The 22,948-nt window shown below is 43.8% G+C and overlaps 1 protein-coding gene and 1 non-coding gene across 2 annotated transcripts in view; both read left to right on the top strand.

The window, feature by feature from the left end:
* Positions 1 to 2,164: 2,164 nt before the first annotated feature.
* On the top strand, positions 2,165 to 2,272 carry LOC129326818 (U6 spliceosomal RNA). The gene has a single exon (XR_008596740.1). It is a non-coding gene; the product is annotated as a U6 spliceosomal RNA (small nuclear RNA).
* A 4,773-nt stretch (positions 2,273 to 7,045) lies between these two features.
* TMPRSS15 (transmembrane serine protease 15) overlaps positions 7,046 to 22,948 on the top strand; it is a 114,730-nt gene continuing 98,827 nt past the window's right edge. Inside the window, exon 1 of the mRNA XM_054974419.1 lies at positions 7,046 to 7,190. Coding sequence (XP_054830394.1) covers positions 7,046 to 7,190 — 145 coding nt within the window. The remainder of the gene's footprint in view (positions 7,191 to 22,948) is intronic.

Below are 22,948 nucleotides of genomic sequence, written 5' to 3' on the forward strand. Positions count from 1 at the left end.
CAGGTACCTAACATATTCCAGAATGATTTGTGGCAAGGGCTCTGGTTGGCCATAAGCCACCTGTGGGATGCAAGGGCCTAAGCAGAGGCTTGGCCCTTGTGGAGGCAGGATAGGATGAAAATGAGCAGGCCAGTGACCCCCTTGGCAAATTCCCATTAGTCAGGAATTGGGATCTGTCAGATGTGGCTGGTGAGGCTGTACGGCTGCCAGCTGTGAGGGCAGACTGCCTAGGGGGACCCCTGGACAAGGCTCCACAACTGTTGAGGGGTTGGAGCTTTAATAGAGGAATCACTTGCTTGGCCACCGGGTCCCAGCCATCTGTTGGATGGAACACCCCCGGGGCAGTGGGGGCTCGCCCAGACAGGTCAAGGCAGAGGTCCAGGGGGACTCCGGGGCTTGACTTGTATTGCAGTTAGATCACTTGCCGCAATGACAGGTTATGTTATGTCAAAATTAATAAAGTGACCCTTTTATACCCCAACCTGGTCTCTGCCTTTTATTTCAACTGGGGGGGAGCAATTCAGCCCTCCTGGATGGTGGCTGGGCTGCTCAGGCAGGGGGCCAGGTTTGCCACCCCAGAAGGGGAAAAGGCAGCCCACCTCCTCGCAGGCATCCGGGCATCAGCCGGGGAGTGGAACCGAGGGCTTATAGGCCAGCTCCACCCCTCTGGTCTTCAGTCGTCACTTTGTGCTTGGCCCACCCACCTCTCCTTATGTTCAGTGCAGGATTAGCTGGTCGCTGTTTATCAGGGTCAGGTAGGATTTTTTTCTTCTTCCTTAACTGGTACAACAGGGGAGTTGTTTTTTGCCTACCTTGCACTGTGGGAGTTATCAATTAAAGTGGTGTGGCAGTAATGTTAATAGTTTGGCCACTGGCAGGATAGGATAAAATAAGCGGGCCAGTGACCCCCCTGGCACATCCCCATTAGTCAGGAATTGGGATCTGTCAGGAGTGGCTGGTGAGGCTATACGGCTGCCAGCTGTGAGGGCAGACTGCCTGGTGGGACTCCAGGACAAGGCCGCCCCCAGGCTCCATGGCTGTTGGGGGGTTGGAGCTTTAAAGAGGAACTACTTGCCTGGCCACCAGGTCCCAGCCATCCATTGGATGGAACACCCCTGGGGCAGCAGGGGCTTGCCCAGACAGGTCAAGGCAGAGGTCCAGGGGGACTCCAGGGCTTGATTTGTATTGCAGTTAGATCGCTTGCCGCAACGATAGGTTATGTTATGTCAAAATTAATAAAGTGACCCTTTTATACCCCAACCTGGTTTCTGCCTTTTATTTCAACGGGGGGGGGGCAAACAGCTCTCAGATCAAACCAGTTCAGCACATCATTAGTGACTTGCAACATATGCTGGACAATGCTCTTCTCTCACAAGCATTGAGAGACAAACCTTTTCTAACCCACAGACAGCCCCTTAATCTTAAATCTCACTACTACCTAACATGCACATCACATGGACTCTTGGATCAGGGCCTGCAATAAACAACATGTCTACTCTGTCCCCATATTCCCTCTGACAACACAATCACTGAACCTAATAACACCAGTTATACCATCTCAGTTTCATTCATTTGTTCTGTTTCCAGTGTTCTATATTCTATCAAATGTCATCAATGGCCTTCCTCTCTTTACATCAGACAAACAGGTCAGTCTCTCTGCTGACCTAAAAGTGGGTTGTCCTCAAAAAAAAAAAAAGAAGAAGAAGCTTCAAGGGCAGATTACAATGTGAGATTGCTGAACTTGAATTCATTTTCAAATTCAAAACAATGAAAGCCCTAGGAATGAAGAGAGACATAGGATTCTTATTTCACTACAGATGCTAATTTCTGCTCTAATAGCCCGGAAAACCCACAACAACCATCTGCTCTAATAAATTATGATCAACTGGAAATATGCTTGCTTCACCCAGATATGCCCATATGTGGGCCAGCCACTTGCCTCTTTTCTGATTACTGTGCAATATAAATTTTTTTCCAGGGCTTTTCTTCCTATAGGACCAACTATATTCTCTCCCACGGCACAGTCTGGACACATACTTTGCCCCTGCCTGAGCTCCCTTTTTTTTCTAGCCCTATGAACCCTGCCAATTAATTCATTGTCACCTCCTGAGCTAGTGATTAGACAAGTTAACCGCCCTTATCCATGTAAAGGATTGCATAAGAGGCCTTGGTCATGAAAGGCGTATATACTAAAATTGGAACAATATAGAGAAGGTAAGCATGGCCCCTGTGAAAGGATGGATTGTTCATACCCCTATTATATACTGTTTTTGAGATTCGATTGAACTCAATCTTTTTGATTTCCCTAAAAAGGGGAGGAAAACAGTAAATCATGCTAGTGTAATTTTGGAGAGGGCAGCATCTCTTGCATATAAAATCTTGCAAATTTGGCAGCTCTCTAAAACAAGACAATCTTGCTCTCTTGGAATCCCTTTTAAAGATTAATTTATGCAATTGGCAAAGTTCCTCATGATTTCTAACTTGGCTCTTTATTTGATTGCAAGAGCTTAAGGGTTTCTGTCAAGAAAAAAAAGCTGATGCAATAGCCACTCAAAAATTGCTTGGCAGAAAAATACTATGCACAAGGTTTGGGTTATGGATGGTAAAAAATGAGCATTTCACCTTTAAAATCTTAATGTATGGAATAATGTACTTTTGTAGGCTAGTAATGTTTTGGAGAAGGAAGGGCAAGGGGCAAGGTGACAAAACACATGTGACAGCACTGCCGGAATTAAAGGAGGTCACAACTTTATTAATTTTACAGCTCACAGAGCATTGGCAATACATGGGGCACAGATCCCATCATCAGCTGACCCAACTGACTGCTGATGACCCCCATGCCCCATCAGACCCTTGTTGAAGGGGGGAACCATGGGGTGACAATTAGAGGGATTCCACGTGGGCAGATGCCTCTATGTGGATCTCCTGCCATCTGGGAGTGAGGCAGATCTGACAGCCCCCAAGCTGGGTATGCACCTGCCAAACCTCACTCTCCAAGTCCCTTAAGGGGATTCCATAATAGGGAAATCGAGCTCCAAGGTCCTGTTTCCCCCAAAACAGATCAGTGCCTCATGCCCAAATCGCCCCCACATGAAAGTTGTGATGAAGTGAAAGCAATTGCACAACATCCCCGCATGCACCTGTGACAATCTGCAACCATTCTCAACTGCCACAGCTGCTCACCATGCAACAAGCTCTAATATCAGAGCTAAAGTGAGGGCCATGTGGGAAGCCAGTCACAAGCAGAATGACAGGGGTCAGGGCCAGCCTCCCTTAAGGTTCCTGGCAGTGGATCTGAGAGAGAACCCTGCCTCCAAGGTTCACAGGCCTTTCCCTGCCCATGACTGCCCAGGCCATCCAGCCCCAATTGGCTGGCCTGGAATTTTGAATTGCGGCCGCACACACCACTCTAGCAATGATGCTAGGAGCTGCACAGCTGTGGACAACATAGAGGCCACCATGCATCTCACCATCCATTCCCTCCCCTGCTGTCCACAACCAGTTCCCCCAGTTAAGTCTGGGTGTCAGTGTTTGTGAAGAAAGTTTTACATTATCTGACTGCTTATATGAAAGCCCTTTAGGCATTTACTTGACCTCATGATTGCTGCTCCTCAGACTACTTAATCAGTTCAACCATAACGTGAAATCATTGCTGATATTAAGTATGCTTGTGAAACCATAAGTTGGCTAACATGTTTGCTTTGAGAAATCACCTTCATTCATTGCCCCGTATCCCCAGAATGGTCTGGCTGATATCCCAGTTTGAGTTGCCACAAGGACAGCTGTGGTAGAAAACAAGCCAAAATTAATCTGCAGTGTCTCTGTTCATACATCGCATGAAGCCACACTTAAGATGCACTGTGGTTAATAAACCAACTTCAAACTACAGTTTCAGATTTTGGTTTGACACGCCTTATATTCCCACACATAAATATACACTTTTATTCTCTTAAAAGAAAACTGTTTCAAAGCAGGGGACGTCAATGTATTAAATCCTGCACCTCTATTATGTTACTGCTAGAGCTTTTTTTGACAAAGTTGTCCAAAACAAAGCAGACAGCCTCACTGCATCTTGTGCAGTACTACTTTTGGACTGATTGCAGACCTGTGAGCTTGAATTAATGTTCAACTGTGTCTCCAAATTCAACTTAAAAACGAAGTCTTCAGAGAATTTAAAAAAATGATACCTTAGCCAGGGTTGTGTAACCACAAAAAACAATTACAACTGTAAATGGGTATATTCAATCACATTTGAAATCAAAGCATGTCTTAATTCTTTCTTTTTGAAGATGATTCAGATGGTGACATCTATTTTTAGACTTCCTGTTAATTAAAGTGAATTGATATGGAGGCAGTTACTAATTACACTGTGCAGAAATTTGTGATCCAATTAAATTAAATATGAAATAGAATACTTAGTTACATTAATAATAGTTAGCAAACATAAATTGGTTTGATAAAACTGCCATGTATGAAATAAAGACTCATAGAGTCACAAGTGATACATACTAATTAGCATTTTGGCAATATGCATGGTTATGGTTTCAAAGCATTATAAATATTTCTATCACTTGTTCTGCTTAAGCACTTCTCCATGGTTCTGACCACTGCCAAAAACAGAGGCATAAGCTAAGCTGCCTTTTCTCATTCAATACATTAACAAGTCCATATGCTTGATCATCAGCATTTCTCATTTTAGAATTTATGCAGTATGTACCAGGAAATAGGTTTGGCAGGCTAGGTGGTTAATCAGGGAGACTTTATCATGTGCTTTCTTGTGAGTAAATGTCTAGGATATTTGATTTGATATAATCGTCTCAGCAATTTGGTCATTTTAAAAATGTTTGGCTGCACTATTAGTTCACATATATGAGTCCAGTGGACTGTATTATATTAAAAAGAGTATATTACTTGTAATATAATAAATGAAATTTTAAAAGCCCACATCAGATCCATTACTTACATGGCCTTGTAGAGTTGCATGCGAATTATGACTACCATCCAGTTTTACCATTAATTTAATAGTATTGTTGTCATCAGCAAAGTAATTCCTGTACTACTCCAGCTAAACAACATAAATATTGCTATCCACACATACAGCCCCCTGATGAGATGTTTCGGGGTTCCTTTTGGAAAAGACAGCACTTGAAATGTGTGCCATTTTGTAATATACACTTTGGCAATCATTCCCCAAGTCCCACCTATCCTCCAGGGCTCTGCACCAATCCAATTTAAGCCTTTTGCAAATCCAAGTGATTGCCAGACATAGAACTTCAAATGTTAGGAAGGGGTGAGCCAGTCTCAGCTTAAGAAAAGGAGACAGAGTTTTTCCCAAAGACTGGGAAATTACAGCCCTGGAGAATGGCATCAGCGGGCTTTTTATTTTGGCTTTTAATTAGGATTTGGGGTCAGGTTAGGGAAGAAAATTTGTTTTAAGGATGTAAACAAGCACCAAATAAAGGGCTGGTCAAATCTAACTTTCTATGTGCAGGTTCTATGACCAGGATCTCTAACCCTAACCCTTTCCCTTCTTTCTTCCAGGATGTAAGATACACATTGTTTTCACACTCACATGCCCCCTTCCTTCAGCTAAGAGGGCAGCTGGTTTCCACTTCTGGTCAAAACTAAAGGAAACAAAAAGCAGAAAGAAGGGTGCAACTGAAGCACCAGTTTGGCAAAATGAATGTTTGAATCTGTATGTGTGTGTGTGTGTGTGTGTGTGTGTGTGTGTGTGTGTGTGAGAGAGAGAGAGAGAGAGAGAGAGAGAGAGAGAGAGAGAGAGAGAGCAGTTGCCCAAGACAAGGCAAGACATTTTTGCATTTGAGAAGCTCAAAGAAGGTATTTCCCTCTCCAGGTAGTTTGCTTTGTCACCTTTCAGTGACACCCAGAATCTGTTCTATAGGGTAGCAAATTATCAGTCAATATCCAAAGACTTTGCGTTAGAGCTCTTGTATGAGCGGAAGCATAAGAAAAAGCCTGCAATAGTTAATCGAGCTAAGCCAAACTTATTATATCCCCATTCACATTTCTATCTGCACAACATCTCTGCAACCAATTTCTGGGCTTTGTAATATATATACATGAAAGCTCTAGGTATATCACAAGATCTTGCACATTTATGTGTCTACTTGTGCATCTCTGGATCTGAACCTATGCATCACATGCACCATTTCATTATCATAGCCCTTCATACCATGTTTGGTGAAGCTCCAGAAGAACGTAACAGGAAGACAAGGAAAGCATATGCAAACAACTGAGATAGGAAGAGGCTCTGAAAATCCTTTAGTAGCTTGAGTGTAGCTCTTTGAAATCTAACCTAAATCTTTTATCTACAATATGTGATGGGAAGGTCTGCCATTTAGAATTTCCATCTCAGGTGCCAATATGTCTTTTACTAGTGCTGAGCAACTGTGCACACACAAACTGTGCACACAACATGCCTGCACAAAGACAACACACACAATGTAACTGTGCATGCATGTGTGTGTGCATGCACACATGCACACACACACCAGCTTTCATAATGTTTAATGAAGGATATGTGCTTTCAACATCTGTCAAATAGCCTTTGGAAACAGACTGCCACTTTTTTCTAAAAGTCTAGAACTTTGGTTTTACTTCTTGTTGGTGCAAAGGTAAATTGATATGTGACTAAGTGGTTGCAGGAAGCTATAAGCCAATCAACTGCAAGAAGCAATGTTTAATGTTGTTTAATGTCACTAGTGTCAGATAAATGACAGAATAATAATGCAGAACTGACAATTAACATTTACAACCTTGGGTGTTTCTTGTGTACATATTTTATCTTGAAAATATTATCTTTTTAAAGGAGACGTATTTTCTTCCTATGAATATATTCTTTCAGAAAACCCTGCACTGGATGACACAGAAATGAAATGAGCTGAAATTAATGTGTGTAAATGAAGATTAAAGTTCTATTTAATTTCGAAGCATCCACTATATAAATATCTGTCTGATCATTGTTCTTGACATCCTTTGATGCATCTGCAGACAAGTCTTAATTAGAAATTGTTTCTAGGTCAACATGAATCTGAACAAGCTAGTAATGAAGAACAGTATTCCTCTTAATAATTATGAAATCCTGTTTGCTGTTCTGTTCATAATTGTGATGTGTGTGTCCACTGGCTTATTGACATTTCTGTGGCTTTTAAACGGGACAACTGAACAAGGTAAGGAGTTCTTGAGTTCTGTGGTAAATTTTAGTAACTGATGTTGCCTTAATTATTTTTCATGTTTGATGCAAAGACTATAAACTCATGCTTTGAAAAAAACATATTGAAACAGGAACTACAATGCTAGCCTTTGGACCATAATTTTAATTGAAAAGCATATTCTCTCTGTATTAATAAGATGGGGTAACAAGTTGACTTTAGTATTAGAGTGCTGTGTTAAAGCAATAGAGTAGAAAATTACTTATAAAAGGAAGGAAAATAACTTGGCAGAAGCACCTTTTGATTTTTCCTTGTATTCTGTTAATTTCCATTGTCTGTTACCCTATGAACTAAGAACAATTTAAATGAGATGCCAAATTCCTCCTCCTCCTCTTAAGCTACTATTTAGCAATAAAAATATTCAGGATATCCAATCACGGATTTTTTGGCATATTATCTAGTTTAGCACATCAGGCAAAGAATATACAGAGTGGGAAATTCATGACTTGATCTCCTGAGATGCTATGTTTCACTTAAATATGTTGCGAAGGGAACTATAAATTGGATCAGAGCAGTCACAGTAACATTAAGGAGGGAAGGTTAATAAATGTGTTATTTCCCAATCTAAAACCCACTTCCTTAAAACTTGAATTTCTTCATCTGGGAATATACAGATGTCTTATGGGAAGCTGACATATGAGGAAAGGGATAGCTCCCTTGTTAGAAATAAAATCTAAAGGAGATGGAGGTCAAGGAGGAGATGATCATCAGCCCCTAGATCCCCACTTCTTTTATTCACATAGAAAATAGTTTCAAGCCTCAGGTGCCAAAAAGAGAGAGAGGAAAAACAACCAAGTGCCTTGAAAACAAGCAATAGCTTTACTGATTACAGAGTAAATTTCATACGCAGGCTTGCATTAGGTTTACCCTAATTAGTTGGCCAGACCAGGTTACTAGCTGCAGATCAATCAGAAGAAAACCAGTTAAGCAAGAGAGAGCTTCAAAAGAGATCTCTCCATGGTTCTGAACAGTCTCCTTTTATATGTTTTCCTTGTATGTTTTATATGTTTTCTGTCCATATATGACTGATACTGGGGCGTCCTTGTCCGAGTGGTTGTTTCTGACTGGCTGCTACTCTTGGCCAATGTAACAACAACAACAACAACAACAACATTCAATTTATATACTGCCCTTCAGGACAACTGAATGCCTTCTCAGAGCGGTTTACAAAGTATGTCATTATTATCCCCACAACAAACACCTTGTGAGGTGGGTGGGGCAGAGAGAGCTCCAGAGAACTGTGACTAGCCCAACTGGCTTCAAGTGGAGGAGTGGGGAATCAAACCCAGCTCTCCAAATTAGAGTCCCGTGCTCTTAACCACTACACCAAACTAAGGTGGTATCAGTCTTGGGTACTTTCTAGAATTGTTTGAACATGACTGAAACATTTTCCTATGTGACTTTACTCTTTGGCATCAGGGAGTCTTAAGGCCTTTTTAACCCCTCAAGGTGGGACTTTGACTTTTTCTCATTCAGCTTCAACCAGGCCTGGCCAACCATTCCTTATATACCTCATGCGTTTAGCTACATGTCCACATGTGGGACAGGCACAATTTTACTTTTAAAGTGTAAGTTCACATTAAATCAGAACTTTCCTGCTTAAGCAGCCTTAATGCAGTTTTAAGTGTATACAATACAAAATGGGAACTTGAAGCTTTACACAACTGTAGTGAGATAGCTGGCCCTTGTTTTTGCCTTTTCCTGGAACATTTCTGCTTTTGTGGTTGCCATCTGTTGGGCTACTTAGGTTGGAAAATACCAGATCTGGGCAGTCGTAAAGAGGAGAGCCCCTTCCAGGGCCTTTTCTAGGCTGGGGTGGACATCCTCTACAACCCAGGTAGGTCCCGTATTCTTTGTTTTGTGTCCTTGGACCCAATGTGGGACTTCTCCATTTCCTTTCTTCAGATGGCCTTCTTAAGGCTTTCTTTGGTTCCTCTGGCCATGATTTTTAGAGCCACCTTTTCACATACCCACTCATTTAGATGGCTCATGTCCAACAGAAACATTTTGGACATGTGTGCTTATTTATAAGGTGGTAAGCTTACATACATCAAAAACTTTTTGTTTAAGCCTCATTATCTCTCTCCTCCACATGATTTTTAAAAAGGTTATCTGAGGTAGTCATCTCATGTTCACTTCTGGCTTCAGGTTAGCAATTAATTCTGTTTTTTACAGTGAGTATCTTAGCCTTTATGATTGAGGCACTTCCAGTTCTATGACTACATGGAATTCCATGATTGCATAGCTCTAGCTTGGAAAATGTCTGCAAGCTTAATAATTAGCACTCAAATGTTTTAATTAACAAATACTGGTCATTACAAAGACAGTGACCACCGTGAATATGGACCAGGGGTGTTTCATTATTTAATCTATATTTTGTATAGTTTAAGCTATATTAAAAAGAAAAGCAGATGGAATATGGACCATATAATTCCCATTTATGCTCTTTTTAGGAGATCACTCTGCATTTCTTGTTTTCTAGAATTAAGAAATATCTAATTTAATGTGCTTATTTTAAATGATTTACTTGCTGTTTTTAAATGACAAAATATTGAAACAAACTTTAATTGATAATTAAATGGAAAACTCAAAATGAAAGTAAGAAGATTCTGTATGTTCATCAAAGCAATTCTGATAGAAAAGGCTAAAAATATATTTATCAAACCAAAGCAGTTTCTTTCAAAGCTGCACATCAGAGAACTATGTCTGTGTCATGCCTGAAGGAAAGAAAATTAATCCTTAGTTCTTACAATAATGTAGGAACATTTGGTTTCCTAGCATGATCTGTTGTATTGGATGAAACAAGCTGTCTAGCCATTGTACCCTTGTCCAGAAGGGATATGTGTTCAGATATTAACTCATTTAAAGAGTTCACTCTTTTCTTTAATATTGTTTTTATAACTCATCTGAATTGAAAAATTAATGGTAGTTATATTCAAAATGTTCCATTGCATCCTTCAACTTAGCACCTAGTTTTCTGACTTAGCATTCATAGATGAGAGAGGGAGGTAAGAGTGAACCATTAGGAGATACGTAGAGATCAGTAGAGTTATACTCAGAACTGGCTCCCTATCTCCAAAATGGACTCTGCTTGTAGATCTGTCTTTTCAAACTTTGTTGCAGGCTAGCAGTGATGTGGAAAAGGGAGGGCAAGGGACACAGTGACAAAACACACCCAACACAAGTGCTGGTGTTAAAAGAAGTCACACTTCTATTGATTTTTACAGCCCACAGAACATTAGCAATACATGAGGCATGGATTCCAGCATCAGCTGACTCATCTGACAGCTGATGACCTCCCACTGCCCCCTTAGACTCTTGACGAGGGGGTGGGGAATGATGGGATAACTGTTAGACAGATACCACGTGGACGGATGCCTCTGTGTGGATCCCCTGCCATCTGGGAGTGAGGCGGACCCAACAGTCCCCAAGCTGGGCATGCACCTGCCAAACTTCACCCTCCAAATCCCTTAAGGGAATTCCATTATAGGGAAACTGAGCTCCAAGGCCACATTTTCCCCCAAACAGATCAGTCCCCCTTGCCCAACTACCCCCAAAGAAAGTTGTGACAAAGAAAAACAATTATACAACATCCTCCTATGTACCCATTACAATCCACAACCATCCCCCAACTATCACAGCTATGAAATGCTCAATGAGCCCTAACACCAGAGCGAAAGGGAGGGCAGCCGGTTGTGAGCAAAACGCCAAGAGGTGGGGCCAGCCTCCCTTAAGGCTCCTGGCCACGGATCTGAGAGGAACCCTGCCTCCCAGCTCCACCAGCCTCTCCCTACCCCTGACTACCCAGGCCAGCCAGCCCTGATTGGTTGGCTGGCATTCGAACTGCCAGCCAGCCAATCAGGGCTCCCCAGCAACAGCCACTGGGAGCCATGCAGCCACAAACAACATGACATCTGCCATGCGTCTTGCCTTCTTCCCCCACCACCCACAATAGGACCTCCCAGGTAAGTCTGAGCACTGCTGTTTTTCACAAGTCATAATGCTAACTCACTTTACTGATGAGAGGAATTAACTGAATCATTTTCTCAATTAACAGTGCCCCTCCCCAGCTGTTATTAGCCCCAGGCACATGTAAAGAAATCAGAGGTAAATGGGTTATTTTTAAAGAACCATGCCCCTTCCTGTGCCTTACTCTCCATTTCTTTCTTCCTGAAATCAGGACAATCACTTGACTGAAAGCAACAATCTCTATGAATATAATCAATTGGATGAGGGAAAAGTTACAACCAAAAATATGTTTCCCAATGAAATCAATAGGAATGGTTAATAGACATTCTATTACTTATGCAGTAGTATCAGTTGACTAGTTGCTACTAAGGTAAAGTAGTTTTATCCTGTTTCTTGGGAAACCACTTACTGTAGAAATAGCCATCAAAGCACCACTTTGACTCAGCTGATTTAGTTAATTGAGTCCATGCCATAGTAACATCGGGACTGCCCATTCTGTAGACACTCCATTCATTGTCTATTAGTTACTGGGTTCAATTCAAGGTCCTGGCCATCACATACAAAGTCCTTCATGGTCTTATGCCCTCATATCTGCAGATAAGTTCCTCTGAGACAACCTCAGTCATTGGATCAGGGCCTTCTACAAGTGTTACCCTGCAAATGGGCAAGAATAAGAATTGCCTGTACATGTGCATTCTCGGTAGTGATCCCCGCCCAATGGAATAGCCTTCCTGAAGAGGTCAAGACAATTTCCATACTTCTAATTTTCTGCAAACTATATAAAACAGAATTGTTCAGGAGGGCATGTTTATGAAGGAGAGGTGCTGCATTAGAATGGTTCAAGGAGACCCTTCATTAAAGAGAACAAGAGTGTGGGCTATACTACTAAAATATATTAACAGTTGCTGTATGTTTTATCTTGTTCTTGCTGCATTATAATACAATTTCTTGCATTGTTTAAATGTCATGTTTAATACCTATATCTTGTTTAAGATTTCTGCACTCCTAGTCCTGTTACATTTCGGCCCCTACCCAGCCAGCAGCCAAAGGCTTGAGGCCAGGGCCACATTTGCCACCATAGAGGATAAGTGGCAGTGTTCCCCCGGCCTCGTAGGATCACGTGGATGGGAGTGGGGCTATGTGACTTAATAGGATTGCCCTGCCCCCTAACAGCACTTGCCGCCTCATGCTCGGTTGAAGTGGAGGATTTGTTCCTCTTCCTGAGCACTCAGAGACCTTCAGAGCTGAGCAGAGTGGAACTGAGCTGTTTGCTCAGCCGCGGCACCGTGAATCAGCTGTTAGGCGGCAAAGAGTGCAGATTCGGAGCCTTCAGCTCTGCATCGCTTGCCTTTCTGAGAGATGAGAGGAGCTGAGCCAAGCTGTTTGCACAGCTGTGGCCCCGTGGAGCTGCTGATAGGCAAAAAGGAGCGGAGGTGAGGAGCGGAGCTTCGGCACTTCCAGCTGCACTGTTTGTTTTTTGGACTGGCATTGGGGAGGCGGCAGAAGCAGCATTGCGAGGAGCATAACTGTCGGAGCCTCCGGCTTCACTCTTTATGCTATTTGCATCTTTTGTTTATTGCTGCTCCTGCCTTATACTTCTACTGCTTTACTGGGTTCCCAGACAGGGGGTGTGGGTACCTTCTGCTGCCCCAGGGTGGCTTTTGGGGAAGTTGGCTCTGAACCCCACCCCCAACGGTTGTTAGTTAAAGGGCTTGGGGGCATATTCTGCAGACTGACAAGGGGCTTTAGCTCACCCCCTCCCATTCCTTTCTGAGGTGTTTAATTGTTTGATTAGTTTATTATATATGAGCATATGTTGTTTCTCACCCCCTCCCCATTTTTCCTTCCTTGTTGCTGGGGGGAGTTTTGCCCTGTAGAGCGTTGTTAGTTTGTCTCTCAATCTCCATAGGAGAAGGTGGCCATTTTAGGGTGCTTGATGCACCATTGCATAGCATTGTTTGTGGCCATTTTGGGGGCTGGTGCTTTTCCCTGCAAGCATAGTTGGAGGCCATTTTAGAAAAGGAAAGTAAGCTTTTGCCCAGTTTTGGATCTGACAAGTTTGCATTACAGCCCCTCAGGCCTATTGGGAGGCTTTATTGATTTGATCACATCATCATCATCATCATCATCATCATCATCAACAACAACAACAACAACAACAACAACAACAACAACAACAAAAACAAAAACAATAATCAGGGCTCATTTTGAGGGGGAACACACAGGAATGCAGTTCCAGCAGTTCCCCAAAGAGGTCACATGTCAGGTGGCCCTGCCCACCTGATTCTCGGCAATTTTGGGCCCATTTCAGCCTGGATTGTGGCCAAAACAGCCCAGATTGGGCCTCTGACAGGTGGTGGATCACTCCCCCGCTCAACAGCGGCCCAATCTTGACCATTTTGGGCCCCATTTCAGCCATTTTCAGCCCCTTTTGCCATTTGGAGCCCAATTTCAGCCCTGAATGGCCAGGATTGAGCCCAAAACAGCCAGAATAGGTGATGTCTGGGTGTGTGGCACATGTATATCATTTATACTAATGACACACTTCCAGTGATGGCAAGAGGCGTGGCATATGCTAATGAGGTATGCTAATGAGTTATGCTAATGAGTCCCTCCAGCTCTTTTTCTATGAAGTGACCTCTGATAATAGTAATAGTGGTGGTGGTGGTGGTTAGTTTTATTAATAAAGAGTAACTGCAAAACCATGACACCCAAAAAAGGCTCAGGCCCCTCTAAGGGGAAGAAACCGGCCCCAAAGCCCCCTCCTAAGAGGCCCCCTCCTACTTTGTCATCTTCAGATGAAGAGGAAGCATTTGGTCATCAGGCCGTTTTGAGCCATATCGTGGCCGTTGAGCAATCATAGAATCATAGAATCATAGAGTTGGAAGGGGCCATACAGACCATCTAGTCCAACCCCCTGCCCAGTGCAGGATCAGCCTAAAGCATCTCTGACAAGTATTCATCCAGCCTCTTCTTGAACACTGCCAGTGAAGGGGAGCTCACCACCTCCCTAGGCAGCTGATTCCACTTTTGAACTACTCTGACGGTGAAAAAGTTTTTCCTAATATCCAGCCAGTACCTTTGTGCATGTAGTTTTAGCCCATTGGTTTGCATCCTACCCTCTGCTGCCAACTGGAACAGCTCTTTGCCCTCCTCCAAATGACAGCCTTTCAAATATTTAAAGAGAGCAATCGTGTCCCACCTCAATCTCCTCTTCTCCAAACTAAACATTCCCAAGGCCCTCAGCCTTTCCTCGTAGGGCTCAGTCTCCAGACCCCTGATCATCCTCGTCACTCTCCTCTGCACCCTCTCGATTTTGTCCACATCCTTTTTGAAGTGAGGCCTCCAGAACTGCACACAATACTCCAGGTGTGGCCTGACCAAGGCAGTATAGAGAGGGGCTATGACCTCCTGCGATTTCGATGCTATGGCCCCTTTGATACAACCCAGGATTGAATTAGCCTTTTTTGCCACCACATCACACTGACTGCTCATATTCAGTTTACGGTCCACTCTTACCTCAAGATCCCTTTCACATATACTACTGCCCAGAAGTGTATCCCCCATCCAGTATTTGTGCTTCCCATTTTTGTGGCCCAGGTATAATACTGTGCACTTGTCTTTGTTGAATTGCATCCTATTCACAGCTGCCCACTTCTCCAGAGTATTCAGGTCTTGTTGAATTTTAATTCTGTCTTCTTGGGTGTTTGCTACCGCTCCCAATTTGGTATCATCAGCAAATTTAATGAGCAGCCCTTCCACTCCTTCATCCAGATCATTGATAAAAATATTGAAAAGTACCGGGCCCAAAACCGAGCCCTGCGGCACCCCACTGGACACCTCCCTCCAATCTGATGAAACGCCGTTGACCGCCACTCTTTGAGTGTGGTCCTGCAACCAGTTCCCTATCCACCGAACTATCCTATAGTGTACTCCACAGTCTTCCAGTTTGCCCATAAGAATGTCACGGGGGACCTTATCAAAAGCTTTACTGAAATCCAGATAAATCACGTCAACAGAGTTCCCCCGATCCAGTAAGCTGGTCACTCGATCAAAGAAGGAAACCAGGTTGGTCTGGCAAGATCTGTTAGGAACAAAACCATGCTGACTTCCCCGGATCACTGAGCGGTCCTTCAGATGCTTACAGATTGATCCCTTTAAAATCTGTTCTAATATCTTCCCAGCAACAGAAGTCAGACTGTCCAGCCTGTAGTTTCCCGGGTCACCCTTCTTCCCTTTCTTAAAGAGTGGGATAACATTCGCTCTTCTCCAATCTTGTGGCACATCCCCAGTCCTCCAGGAGGCCTTGAAGATGATGGACAGGGGTTCTGCAAGTTCTCTGGAAAGTTCTTTCAGCACTCTTGGGTGCACCCCATCCGGCCCAGGGGATTTGTATTCATCCAGTGCAGCCAGATGCCTCTCCACTACCTCTCTGTCAATGTCAATTAGCCACCCAGGTGTCCTGCCACATATTCTACTATCTCTAGATGTGCCTGAGTTCTTCAGGGAGAAAACAGAGGCAAAAAAGTCATTAAGCCTGTCTCCTTTTTCTCTGTCCTGCATCAGAGTTTCTCCATCTATTCCCAACAGTGGTCCAATTGCCTCTTTTACCTTGTGTTTGCTTCTCACATATCCATAGAAGTTTTTCTTATTGTAGTGAGCCCTCCTGGCCAGACCCAGCTCGTACTGAGCTTTGGCCTCTCTGATGGCTGATCTGCAGTACCTAGTAACCCTCATATACTCCTCTTTAGAGGTCTGTCCTACTCTCCATTTCTTGAACATTTCCTTTTTTCTCCCTTAGCTTATTCTGGAGTTCTCTTCCTTTTTCTCCCTTAGCTTATTCTGGAGCAATCTAGAGGTGTATTAGGGACTGGTGGTGCGAAGCACAGTAGGTCTGTGAGATTGACGTCGGCAGCTGCTTTTCAGACTGAGGTGCTTAATAGACTTTCTGCCCTTGAAGGGCCTTCTACATCAGCTGGTGCAGAGGTATCAAGGAGCCAAACCAAGAAAGGTATGTCTGGTGGTGATGAGTAGAGATGGGCACGAACCGCATTATGAACTTCAAAAACCCACGAAAATGGCGATCGTGCGATCTTGATCCGGTTGTTCATTATCGGCCATGGCCAATGAACCAACAGTCGGTAAAAGCCTGGTTCGGTGCATTCGGCCGCGGTTTGGGAAGCCAGACACTCAGGTGCCAGCAATCAATTCCCCTGGCAACGGAGCTGGGGGAATGCCTGAACTCTGTCTGTGCTCCTTCTGTCACCCTGGAAACCCGAATGGAAGCCCAGCTTACCTTGATCGGCAGGTCTTCCTTCCAACCATGGAGCTGCAAAGCAGTTACAAGTTGGGAGAAGACACCCAGGGGAGGGAGGGGGAAGGGGGTGTCCTGTAGCCACGGGCACTCCAATCTCATCCCTGCAAACCGTGATAGGCAGCTCTGACAGCCAAACACAGACCTCCTGTGTTGCTCAATGGGACCTGTGCTTATAAATAGCCATGGGCTCCCAGGCTGGGTTTCACTTTTGAAGCACACTACCCAAAAAACCCAGTGAAAGGTAAATAAATCAAAGGTTAATAAACATGTCATATGAAATTTACTGAATAATCGAAATGGAAAAAATCCACAAAGTGTTAATAAAGGAACAATATCAAGATACAATGAGCAACGTGATTATCCCAAACTTCAGGCTGAAGAAACGAGGGTGAACAAATTTAACATATGCACAATGGCAGAGTCAATAAACACATTATTTGCACAATGGCAGGGTCAGTACACACATTATATCCAAGTGGTGATAATAAATTCCAGGAGACACAATAAACAAACAAACAAACAAACAAACAAATAAATAAATAAATGGCAGAGTTCCTCCACAGCCAGAGAATAGCTGGGTATCCTCCTCTGCTACGGGTTTCAGCCAGCAGATTTTCCAGTACCCGTTTCGTTGGTCACTTCATCAGGCAAATTGTCTAACTGGACTGTAAAAGATATTTACATGTAATCATAACAAATTCATAAACATATGTAGTGACAACAACAATTTGAATTTAATACAACTTACTATTTCACCATGTAATACACTCCCATTACATGACCCAAGCAGTAGTCAGAGAACAATGTCGTTTGGGAACTAATAGCCAATTACACAGATAATATACACGCAGGAGCCATCGTTACATGCAGGAATTCAAAGCAATTAAAGAGATACAACATATCCAAAGATTAAAGGTATACATACATAAGTTAACACACATAAGTTAACACCAGGTGGCAGCAAAGGTATTCATCAAAAATCAATAGGGCTAAATATAGCAAGACAGATCCAGTTCATTATTCAACCCATGTGGGTCAAGGCTGTTTAAACGGAAGTTCCAAAAAGCTTCCAGTCTAAGAAGTGCCTGATCCCCATCCATCCGTCCAGAGTTGTCCACCGTCCCAAGGACGGAGATTCTCAAATCAGTAAACCGATGATTATATTGCAAAAAGTGATCAGCTAGTGGGGCTTCCCTGATCTTGTTTCTGATGCGTGAGAAATGCTCTTGTATCCTCACCTTCAAGGGTCTGCTGGTACTCCCTACATAGGATAGAGGACAGTTACATTGAATGATATAAATGACATTGGCAGTTCTACAGGCAGAGAAGGAACTAGCAAAAGGGGGGCGTTTTCCATCCCGGGCTGCAATGTCCTGCAATTTAATCATATACTGGCAGACATTACAGTCCCCACAGGCAAAGTGTCCAACAGGAGAAGCTTTAGCAGGGATCTCCTGTCTAAATTCTGACTGGACTAAATAGTCTCGCAGGTTTTTTGTTCCCCGATAGCCGATCCAAGGAGTGGTTTCGCAGCCGCTTATGCCAGAAACTATATGTCAGTGTCGCCGAATGATTTTTATAATTGCCGGGGCCAGGTGAGTGTAGTCCAATGCCCAACTGATATGCCAGTCCGATTCCCTGTTACTAGGAGTCAACAGTTGGTGACGGTTATATGAAGACCCCTTGTTTTTAGCCTTATACAATATTGAATGTGGATATCCTCTCTGTAGGAAGGATATATCCAGAGCCCTACTTCCTATTTTGTAATCTCTCGGTTCTGTAGAATTCCGTTTAATTCTAAGATACTGGCCAGCCGGAATGTTATTCTGGAGGTGGGGCGGATGGAAGGATGAGTAATGAAGATATGAATTACGGTCTGTTGATTTCTTAAAGGGGCAGACCCCTAAAGATGTTACGGTCAGTTTATAAATGATCACATCCAAGAAATTAATGTGGTGGAACTGCCTTGCCAAGTAAAGCTAATATTGGGGTCCAAGGTGTTTAGCCAAGTCGCTAGGGGTGCTGCTGATGCCCCCCGCTTCAGGATAATTAAAATATCATCTATAAATCTCCTATAAAATGTGATCTGATCTGATGCGGGGTTGGAATCTGTATTTAAAATATGCTCTGTCTCGAGGCGTGCCATGAAGAGGTTGGCGATACTCGGAGCTGCAGCGCAGCCCATGGCTACTCCTCTCACCTGATAATAGTATTGGTTGTTAAATTTAAAATAATTGCGCTCCAAGAAGATATCTAAGAGATTCAGGAGGAAGGGGGTGGAGGGCTGCTGAGATGGTCTCTGGTAAAGGGCAGCCTCCACGACTTCACGTGCTCCTGTATGCAGGATGGAAGTATATAAGGAGCTCACATCTAGGGTCATCAAAAACGCCTCTGGAGGGACCGAAAGAGGTTCCAACAAGTTGATAAGTGCCATGGTGTCTTTAAGGTACGCCGGAGTACCTTGGACTATAGGTTGTAAAAAATGGTCCAAGAAGATAGCAAGGGGTTCTAGTACCGAGTTTGAGCCGGAGACGATAGGTCTATCGGGGGGTGGGTGGCCTGCTTTATGAACTTTCGGCAATGTATAGAACACCGGTGTTCTGGGGTTTCTATTAATAAGAGCCCTATGTGTCCTGTCGTCGATCTCAAAAGCTAACAAAGCTTCATCCAGTACAATTTTGATGATATTTTGTATCTGGGATAAAGGATTGAATGAAATTGGCTGATAATCAGTCTGAATATCCAATTGCTGCTGTGTCTCCTGAACATATAAGTTTTTATCAAGAACCACAATCCCGCCCCCCTTATCCACCAGTTTAATAATAATATTCGGATCCCCTTTCAGAGATTTCAAGGCCTGCCATTCCTGGAAGGACAAATTATGTCCTGAATGGAAAATGGACTGCTCTAGTTTCGCCACATTCCTGGATACGATTTTTTCAAAGGTATCTATCATCGGATCCATGGTGGGGGGACAAAAAGAAGATTTATATCTAATGCCCACTTGCAACGGCACAGAGGGAAGAGCCCAAAATGTTTTTTAAGTTTGATCAGTCTAAAGAGCCGAAATAAGTCAATCCGTGTCCTAAAGGCATTATATTTCGGGGTGGGGATTTAACCCAGTCCTTTGTTCAGAACCACTTTTTCTGTAGGAGTTAATATTTTAGAAGATAAATTAAACATTAAATCTTCCCCCATCCCCTCCTCAAGGGGCGTTGTTGAAATTTGCTTAAAAAACGATCTCTAGGTGGAAGGGGCATGGTTCTATTTCTCAAAAAACACCCACTGGGACCTTCGTTCCCAGAGGTATCAGTTTCAGATGGCTCTGTGGTCTCGAACTCAGAGCCAGTGTCTATTGGGCGAGCCCATGTGACACGTTTGTGGGGTTTAGAATTGGGTTCTTCTTTCCACAGATAAACCCGCCCACTAGTATAATCCTTACGGTCTCTATTGAATTTTTTCAACTTCAATTCCCTAAGTTTGTCCTCACATTCTTTTACACATCGATCTAAATCCTGTTTACGGGCGTCAAACTCATCCTGTGAAGTGTTCGATTTCAGGTCTCCTTCTAGCTTACTCATTATCTGTGTAATTGGCTATTAGTTCCCAAACGACATTGTTCACTGACTACTGCTTGGGTCATGTAATGGGAGTGTATTACGTGGTGAAATAGTAAGTTGTATTAAATTCAAATTGTTGTTGTCACTACATATGTTTATGAATTTGTTATGATTACATGTAAACGTCTTTTACAGTCCAGTTAGACAATTTGCCTGATGAAGTGACCAACGAAACAGGTACTGGAAAATCTGCTGGCTGAAACCCGTAGCAGAGGAGGATACCCAGCTATTCTCTGGCTGTGGAGGAACTCTGCCATTTATTTATTTATTTGTTTGTTTGTTTATTGTGTCTCCTGGAATTTATTATCACCATTTGGATATAATGTGTGTACTGACCCTGCCATTGTGCAAATAATGTGTTTATTGACTCTACCATTGTGCATATGTTAAATTTGTTCACCCTCGTTTTTTCAGCCTGAAGTTTGGAATAATCACATTGCTCATTGTATCTTGATATTGTTCCTTTATTAATACTTTGTGGATTTTTTCCATTTCGATTATTCAGTAAATTTCATATGACATGTTTTTAACCTTTGATTTATTTACCTTTCACTGGGTTTTTTGGGTAGTGTGCTTCTATTGTCTGGACCCAGTGAGCCCATTCTGTATTTCATGGGTTTCACTTTCAGCAAACAGTGGAGTGGGACAGAGCTCTTGCTTGCCACTTGCTAGCCTTTGCGGAGAGAGACAGAGTATAATTGAGCTTGGATTTTTGTGGGAGTTTCCTGGGGGCCTTGGATTGGAGAGGGTATAACTCCAAGATCCCTTTTGCAATCTTGTCCAAACTTGGGTGATGGCTGTAGGAGAGCCTGCAAAAGACTCCCCGGGAATATGGGCTCTGTAAGTGCCACAGGGGCTGTTCCATGCCCAACAAACCGCAAACCAGTTCGGTAACGGGAAATGTTCGTTGCGGTTCACAATCTCGGGATCGTCGTCAGCACCGAACTGCGAACTGCTGGTTCATTAATTTTTTTTGGTTCACGCCCATGTCTAGTGACAAGTCTTCGGGAGTCGATTCTGGCTTGATGACTGATACTGAACTGGTGGCTGTGGACCCAGTGGTGGATGGTAAGTCTCCTTTGAGTCAACAGGGGTTAATATGACCATGGGGGCCCTGGGGTCAGGCCACTACCCTGTGCCTTCCCAGGGACACATCCATCTAGTATGCAGCAGAACATCATGCAAAGTCAAAGCACCTATGGAATTAGGCCTGCTTGGAGCAACCAGGTATGGGTGGACAGGCTGCTATAGCTGACCTGGGCACATTGACACAGTCGGGTACTGCCTCTTGGCAAGGTTTTGATGGCCAATCTTTGCCTGGCCCTTCCTCCACTTGGCCCAGTTATGCTCCTCCTTGGAGCTTCCCCTTTGCAGGAATGACCCCTTATGGCTTGGTTCCTTCTCGGGCCCTTCCATTTGGGGACATAGCCCTATCCTTGGGTGATCATCTTACTCAAGCTACTAGGGACAAGATTTTAAAAGAAGAGTTTGTTGATGTCTTCTCCCTTCTCTACAGGGAACTGGAGAAGAAGGACAAAGAAGACCTTGATGATAGGGACAAGAAGCGGCTGAAACGGCTCTGGGACGACCATAGCTGAGCTAATTGGCTCCCTGGGTTCCTGATTTATGCAAGAGTAATTGCTAGGGTGCAACCATAGAGGGCTGCATCTCTGTTCCAGTACCTGGACATAATATACAAAGGGTATACAGGCTTTGTTGGTGCTGCTTGAATGCAGTATGATGAAGAATTCCGTATGAGGGCTGCAATGAACCCTGCTTTCCCGTGGGATAAGATTCTCCAGCAGCTTTGGCTGCAGGTGATGGATCCAGCAAAGACTAACCTTGGAGACCGTCCCAACAGCAGCCATTTAGTCCAGTGCTCCTCCGCTACTTCCAGCACCCGTGGGTTTGTGGGTCAGCCAGTTCAAGCACGGCTGTTGTGCTGGGACTTCACGTATCAGGGGATGTGCGCAAGGAAACCATGCAGGTTCAAGCATGGGTGCTTTTAACTTCTGCCCTAGGCACTATAGAGGCAGGGGCAGGAGAGGGGGTGGGGCTGGTGGTAACTCCCAGCAGCAAGCTGGTAAAGGGTCCCAGCCCAATAAGACTGAGGGAACTTAAGTGGCTCTTGGATATTTACCCTAAGTGCAAAGACACTTTGTTTTTGTTTAATGGGTTTAAGTTTGGTTTCAGGATCCCTTTCCAGGGCCCCAGGGCCCCTTTCATGGCAGCCAATCTTCGATCAGTCGCTGGTATGGAAGGGATCATCAGGGAAAAGATTGCTAAGGTGTGTGCCGAGGGTCGGGTGTTGGGCTCCTTTGCGGTCCCACCAGTTCCACGTTTGCAGGTCTCCCCCTTGGGTGTGGTGCCGAAGAAAGCAGGGGCGAGTTCCGGCTGATACACCACCTCTCTTACTCCGGGGGTGGGGGGATCAGTTAATGATGCTATCCCTGATCACCTTTGCTCAGTGAGGTATACATTCTTTGATCAGGCAGTTAGGGTTGTCAGGCATTGTGGACAGGGCATTTAGATGGCCAAAAGCGACATTAAGTCAGCGTTTTGCCTTCTCCCAGTTCATCCAGAGGACTTTGAGCTGTTGGGTTTCTTTTTTGAAGGTCATTTCTATATGGACAGAGCATTACCCATAGGGTGCTTGATTTCCTGTGAAGTCTTTGAATGCTTCAGCTCCTTCCTTGAATGGGCATTGTGTCACCAGCTTCACTGTTGGGACACCATTCAATATCTGGATGATTACCTTTTCGTGGGGCCTTCTGGAACCAGCCAATGCACTGGGCTCTTGGAGGACTTCA

This window comes from Eublepharis macularius, chromosome 3 (genome assembly GCF_028583425.1).
Source record: "Eublepharis macularius isolate TG4126 chromosome 3, MPM_Emac_v1.0, whole genome shotgun sequence".
Taxonomy (NCBI): domain Eukaryota; kingdom Metazoa; phylum Chordata; class Lepidosauria; order Squamata; family Eublepharidae; genus Eublepharis; species Eublepharis macularius.